Source organism: Lutjanus erythropterus, chromosome 14, assembly GCF_056507025.1.
Source record: "Lutjanus erythropterus isolate fLutEry1 chromosome 14, fLutEry1.hap2, whole genome shotgun sequence".
In the NCBI taxonomy this organism is placed as follows: domain Eukaryota; kingdom Metazoa; phylum Chordata; class Actinopteri; order Lutjaniformes; family Lutjanidae; genus Lutjanus; species Lutjanus erythropterus.
In genome coordinates, this window is record NC_139330.1 from 21,309,556 (window position 1) to 21,316,830 (window position 7,275).

A 7,275-nucleotide genomic window follows, 5' to 3' on the forward strand; every position below is an offset into this window, starting at 1 on the left:
AGCAAGTGTGTGTGTGATTCTGTTCAGTCTTGTTTAGTATATGCATGTATTGAATTATTATGAAATAGTCAAACTCAAGCTGACTTGAAAATCCAAACTAGTGTCTGTATTAACAAGTCATGCTGCGTAATTCAAAGTGTAACTGATCCAGTGATTCATTAGGCAGATGGAGAGAAGAGAGCAGCTTCGATTAATGAGAGTCTTGAACTTTGACAATATGCCTCTTTATTATGTTTCCCCTTACAAGGCCTGATGCTATAGGTGGCAGACCTCAAATGAGAGAAGATCCGGCCCAGAGGCATGGATAGCTCTGATAGTGTGCATCTCTTTTCCACCCTGCAATTTGCTTTACCTACTTCTTGGTTACTTCAGCGTGTATTAACTTTGTAAGGCAGCTTGCTAGGGTCATCCACTTCTTGATTTACAGCAGATTAGCCCACTACCAGTACTGTTTACACATTCAAATTAATCTGAAAATGACTAAAATGAATCTTTGTATAATGTAAATGTTTATAATTTAGACACAGCTCAATATTTTTTTCCATGTGCTTAGGAATCAAACTAATATGGAAGCTGCCGTACAAGCCTTGCAGTAGGTTAAATGCATGACATTTCACACTGAATTCCTGCATTACAAATGCGTTGTCCCTCCACAGACACAAGCTGTGATTAAAATAAACCTGTCAAGAAGCTCACAACCTAATATTTGATGTAATAATAAAAGGAAGTGCCTGGTGAGATGTGTGCGTCAGCAGCCATGTAAACTAATGTCATATATATCAATATAATATCATGTTAATTAACGCCAGTGTCTTTTGGGTTTTTCCTCACTCAGTTGTGGTTAAAACACAGGTGTGTTTTCAGTTGAAATAAAACCACCAAGGTGACAATTGCTGCAGCTCCACACAAAAAATCACCATTAATTCCTATATACAATATGAGCCTTTAACTTACAGAGATTATCACACTATCATTTAGTTTTCTATGAATTTCTTTCTATTCTATCAATTGTTTTGTATTCTGTTTGTATGCTCTTCAGGGGACAAGATGTGTAAAAATAAGTAGGATTTAAAATTGGCAAAGTTCGCTTTCTGTGTTACAAATTAAACTGTGTCAATAATTAAGCTTAAGTACACAAAAACATACATACAATAAAACCAAGCAAGTCCAATTTTCACTGAAATAGAAAATTTATTGAATGAGAAGGTTATTATTGAAGGTCTAAATTACAATAGAAACAATGATATTTTTCCTTAAATGGAATAATTATGCTTTTCCTGTCGGGTGAAATAAAATGGCTGATGTTTTTGCGATATATTTGACAAACCAATTATCAATAAAAACAGTGTAAAAGCATTTCTTGTGGAATCCATTTTTCTTGAGTGTGATATGAATGTTAAACTCCGTTATTTCACCAGTTAAGGGAGGAGAAGGAAAAATAACAAAATAAAAGTACAAAAATTATCATAATTAATTATACACATGGTGTATTTTATACATTTAGGGAAGCTTGATTGCTTTCTTGTGAGACGCACAGTTGCTGCATAATATCCTCAACAAATAAAGTGATACAATTAATATACAGCGGTTATGTGGAGACACTTATGAGAATGTTTTGTAATTTTTTTTACGTGGACTGCAGTGGCGAACATACAGCAGAGTCATTCAGTACTCGATCTTGTTGTACAGGTTGTATAAAGGTAACGCTGGCAGGTTGCTCCCCGGGTAGTACAGGGGCGTCGGAAAGGCGATAGAGCGGGGAACCGGGACGCGCAGTAAGGAGTTATCTCTGAAAACCAGCGGCATCCCCACTAGTGTCTGTGCGGAGGCGTGGGCCATGTTGGCCGCCTCCAGTTCGGCTGATAGCTGCCGTTTCCATTTGTTCCTCCTGTTCTGAAACCACGTCTTGACCTGAGTCTCCGTCAGTTGCAGGCTGGACGCTAAGCAGGCCCGCTCCGAGCTGCTCAGGTAGCGCTTCATGTCGAAGGTGGACTCCAGCTGGTACACCTGACTCCGGGAGAAAACCGTGCGCGTCTTCTTCTTGGCCGAGCCGCTCTGCTTGTCCGCACCGTCCGCCTGTCTGTCCTCGGAGGACAGAGGAGACATTTGGTGGCACGGCCTCTCCCGCTCCTCCTTGTAGTCCTGCAGCTGCGGCAGGTGCGGCCGCCGCGCGAGCCCGTCGCTTCCGGACAGGAGTCCTTTGGCGGGACCTGAAGGCGAGCAGGAGGAGAAGGAGCAGGTGAACATCACAACTGACAGACGCGTTTATGTTTGAAGCATGGGAGAAAAATCGTTTAACAAATTTTCGACATACTCAGTTTGAGAGTTCGTCAAGTGTGAACTCTGACTCCCTAAATCGACTGCTGAAAGCCGGTGACTTTTTAAATAAACAATTCAGCACGAGTGTACAGTAAGCTATTAATTAAATCCAGCTCTATTTAACGCTCAATTGACGACGTGTAGTGCAGCCATTTTAGAAACATGTTTCATCAATTAGCAGGCTCAATTAAATTTGAAATGAGAGGAAAGACACAGGGCTAATTATTCGACCTTCCACTCTTCCGCCGCTGCTGAAATGATAGTCTGCACATGACAAACAAGTGGAGGTGGATGAGCTGCATGTGAGTGTTACAGTCACAAACACAGGCTAATGAAATGTGAGCTCAAGTACAAACAAAAACATTAAACTACAGGCCTGCTGACTATAAAAAAAATATGAACTAATCCGGATTACTTTTATAGAATATGCTGAATAAAATATTTTAAAATGTAAATATGTGTAATAATAGTTTAATTTAAAGGTAGAATAAAAAGGATTTGTCCGTGCTGAAACGTGTAGTGTAATGTAGTCTCCTTCCCAGAACGTGACATACTGACGTTTTTGTCCCGAAAACAGAAAAATAAAGATAAAATGAGGAAACACAGGCTGAGGACTGCAGGGTCTCTGCAGATACTGACACCACCACACACTTACAGTTGATCATAAGTGATGATTAAAAAGGATTATGTTTATATGAGTCTATAGGTTGTTTTTCTTTTATGAAAATGTTGCAAATTATGCCTTTAATTCCTCTTTTTGTAACATGTGAGCAATTGGTTTCTTCCTCTTTTCTGAAATAATATCACTAATAATATTCTAATAATAATAAAGATATTAATAATTTTAATAATGATGATGATGATGATAAATAAGCCTCACCTAAACATGAGAAGTTGTGGGGTTGATGCTGGCTGCATGGCTCGCTGTGACCCGTGTCGGAGCAGAAGCAGTCTGCTGAGTCCTCCCCGCCGCTGCACTCCTCCTCGGAGGACACCGACAGCGAGCGCCTCCGCGGCGGCGGTGGCGGTGGCCCCTTGGAGAGCTCTTTGGTCCCGGAGCGCGGCGCATCGGACGGCGTGCCTAAAATCGACTGGATGGTAAAGCTGGAAATCGGGCCCGACGAGCACTTGCTCCCGCTGTCTTCTGCGCTACTCATTCTCGCTTCATAACAGTATTGAAGTATTGACTGAATCTGTCTGTCCCCTTCTTGTATTCCGTTATTGGTTTCTACACGATTGGTGCGTAAAAAAACACGAAAGCGGCTTTTTGTCTTCTTCTTTTTTTTTCTCTCCCCCCTATAGTCGGTTTAATTGTGGAGTTTTAACATTGAAGGAGTTTGTAGGTGTTTTTTCTAGAGCTCGGGGAACATGAGTGTATTCCTGGTCCTCCTCCTCACGCTCTGGATCAGAGGCAGCAAGGTTGCGTTGCTTCATTTGCATGTAGGTAAGCTCCTCCTGGGCCAATCGCTGCCTCCGACATAAGCCCGGAAATTTCAAACTCCTGTCAAGGTTTTGAGACGGGATGAGAAGAGCGAGAGAGCCGAAAAAGACCAGCAGTGCTCATTTCTGCAGTTAAGTTGCAGTCAGGACAATGAAAGTAATGTTTAAACCAGTAATAACTCGTGAAAACTGTACTTTTTATTAATGCAATATGGTTAAATATGGGTTTGAATTTAAAAAAAAAAGCACCACATTGCTATGAGTCATAAAGAAAATTTGTTTAGATTAATGAAAAATAGGCCATAATTTAAAGCTACTATAAAGAGTTTTTATCTGGTAATTATAAGTCATAATTTAATAGTGATGTCTCTATTCTTCTGCATAAGCAAGGGACACCATCCAAGAAGATTGGTTATTTCTGTGAAGTTAATCTTAACGACGGATTCTCACTGAAATCAGAACAAGCATGTGTTTACATTTACCTAAAGTCACAGTGAGTAGTAGCCTGTTAAAACGAAGTTTTTATTTATCCAATTTTATTTTTGACGTTATTTTTTGTGGTTATTATGCTTTTGTCCGCAAGAGCCTCCAAAATCAACAACATATAGAAATTCCTAATAGCAACTTTAAATAAATCAACATTTATCTTTTCTTTAGTGTTATGTGCCTTACAAACAGAAGAATACGCATTATCTCTATATTCCAACATGCAACAAGCAGGAAAAGTATCAGTCACCTGAGGATGACCTCATGCAAGACCTGCCATGTCTTTTTTTTTTTTTTTCTATTATCCTGTGCATGCCAAATTGGTCGGGGTGACGGTAACACGCACGCAGCCTTGGAACTAATACAGAGGCCTAACTCATTTTTCCTGAAAATAATAAACTCATTCCGCGTCCATTATCTGCGATTAAGAATTAATTTGATCATTACTGAGCTAATCTGCCTCGTGATGACCGCGCGTGGAGTGGAGGCCGGCTAATTGATTGACTAATTGATTGGAGGTGGTGGGGGCCGAGGACGTGCACACGTAGTGTGTGTTTGGTGTAAGAGTGGAGGAGGGGGGGGTGGACGCTTCCCAACAACGCCCTCCTCCCACCTTCACCACCACCCATGCTGTGTGTGTGTGTGTGTGTGTGTGTGTGTGTGTGTGTGTGCGTGTCTGCGGGACAGCTGCGGGGCTTGAGCTGGCGGTTCGGGCACATTATCCCCCTTTTACTGCTTTGTAAGGGAGCCCCAGACACATTACAAATGGTCAGCTTTAATCATCATGTCAGCGCTCTTCCCGGTAGCCACACAACTGGCATTCGGTGTTAAGACAGGCTGGAAGACGGTGAGTATTGGGCGCTGATTTTAGTGCTGCTGCTGCTGCTGATGATGATGATGCTTATGTCGTCACCATCATCATCATAGCGCCCAGACAGAAGCATCTGGATCCACGCGTAAATATCGTCAACATGGAAGCGGGGCCAGCAGCTGCTTAACGATCTTAACAAAACGCTTGCGCAGGGGAGGCTTTACTGAAGGGGGGGCAAATATATGAGGGCAGTCCGGTCGGATGCTGGATTTATGGTGGTTACACATAAGGCGTGAAATCTGCAATGACAGTTAAATGGGTTTATTTTATATGCCGCTCTTTTCAAACAAAGACCTTTGTCAGTGCGGCCGCCTTCATCACTTTCAGACGACTTTTGCAAAGTGAGATTAGTTCATCACAGAGATAGTGGACATAAGAGGCCGCCATTGTGCCGCACAGAGTGAATTACACGCTGTTTTTATGTCAGAGTTGGCGTTTACAGGCCGAGCTGTGTAGTTCCCCTCTATTAGTATGGAAATGTCCATCCCTTACCCGCGTTTCTGCGTCTCACCTTCATCTGGCGAGGCCCCAAACAGCAACAGCAAGGCGCGCGCTCTATCTGAGTTCGTGCTCTATCACAATGATAGGTGGCGTATGGCCGCCCTACCGCAATAACAGAACAAGATCTTTAGCAGGAGAGAAAGGTCTGAGAAAGACAGATGAAGTTATGAGGCGCTTTGATCTGGGAATCAAGCTTCGATAAATATTAAACAAAGACCCTTTACACGTGTGTATTATGATATATGGCGTGTCCAACTCTAGAATAAGGAAATTACCAGAGAAAATGATATCAATAAATTTTCTAAGTATAAACGTTGATTATGTTTCGATTTTCATTCAAGAAAGCGGGGCCTGCTCTTTTTTCAGGAGGCGTTTGTGTGTGTGTGTATGTGTGTGTGTGTGTATGGGAGAGAGAGGGAGAAAGAGAGAGAGAGTTGTAAACGCAAGCAGAGCGCCCGAGCCCTGGAGGTGTACAATTTATGTAATCTGAGTGTGGAAATGAACTGGGTAATTTATTGGAAAACACAAAGTCAGGAAGATTGGATCAGTACAGCCTATCCACAGGCTCCTATCCATCAAGTTCCAATTAACAACCTAACCATTGAGTTTTAATGGCTTTCCAATCTACTGCCCTGATAGACTCATCAATTCCTCGGGGAGAAATTAAGAAAATCGACCGCCCCTCGGCGTTTCACTGTCATTCTTCACAGCAACTATATGTCAAATTAAAAACACAATTAAAATTTAAACTGTTCCAATCAGACGGTGCCCCGCAACCTATGTTTCACTTAATAGAACTTTGATGAAAATCTGATGCTCGCATTCAATCAGCAAAGCAAATGGGATGGGTTTAAAACAAGATTTCCTCACCAAGAAATGTCAAAAGAGTTGTTCACACATACGAGATTTGACACGAGGTGCTCGGATCACTTCTGTTTGGCCTCTGATTATGGAAATTCACTGGTATCTCTGTCACCCTACCAGCCCTGCAAAGCCAAATATGCAATAATTAGCTTACATATCCAGTCAAAATTTAGTTAAGATCAAAAACTGACTTCTTTAAATTTATTTTGCTATACATTTTTAAACCCAAAGAAAACAGCAGGTCAAAAGTGTAACACGAAACAGAGCTGAAATAAAAACAAGTCAACTACACAGCTAGCCAAAGCAATACACCCAAATCCTGCTGAAGCTAGCTAGAGATAGACACAACTGGCCTTGACTGAAGCCCCATAAGATTAAATAAATGGATAAATATATACATTTCTTGGTAAATTAGATTGTTATCATGCATAAATAAGACAGAAACTAAATCCAGTCATAGATGGACAAAATGGTTAAAGTGGGGGGGCATGAATGAAAATGTTTCTTGTTTGATATGATTTGTTAAAGAAATAGAAACTTTGCAGGTGATCATTCTCTTAATGCTGCAGGTGAAATATCTCTGACACACATGGTTTCTAGATTGGCCGGCAACCCTTACCAACACCTCAAGTACACTGTAAAAAATCACACAGGAAGTCAGTGGAATCAAATAATATTTTCTCATTAACTTAATACAAACATACAGGTTCTTTTTTTTTTTTGTCACATTAATCAAACTTAAAATTTGTAGTATTTTTGTTTGACCTCATAAAGATGAGCTCCTCTAACTTGAA

At 41.1% G+C, this 7,275-nt stretch overlaps 1 protein-coding gene across 1 annotated transcript; it reads right to left on the reverse strand.

Moving 5' to 3' along the window:
- Positions 1–1,171: 1,171 nt before the first annotated feature.
- On the reverse strand, positions 1,172–3,728 carry hmx2 (H6 family homeobox 2). Its single transcript, XM_084735897.1, has 2 exons — positions 3,200–3,728; positions 1,172–2,210 (listed from the first exon to the last, which is right to left on the reverse strand). The coding sequence occupies exons 1-2, from the start codon at positions 3,474–3,476 to the stop codon at positions 1,666–1,668; spliced, it is 822 nt and encodes a 273-aa protein (XP_084592023.1). The 5' UTR covers positions 3,477–3,728; the 3' UTR covers positions 1,172–1,665.
- Positions 3,729–7,275: the final 3,547 nt, after the last annotated feature.

Excerpts from the sequence above, each read along its gene's own strand:
- hmx2 (XM_084735897.1), bottom strand. The coding sequence starts at position 3,476 with ATGAGTAGCGCAGAAGACAGCGGGAGCAAGTGCTCGTCGGGCCCGATT. Across the intron at positions 2,211-3,199 it reads CCACAACTTCTCATGTTTAG|GTCCCGCCAAAGGACTCCTG; the intron begins GTGAGGCTTATT and ends GCTCGCCTTCAG.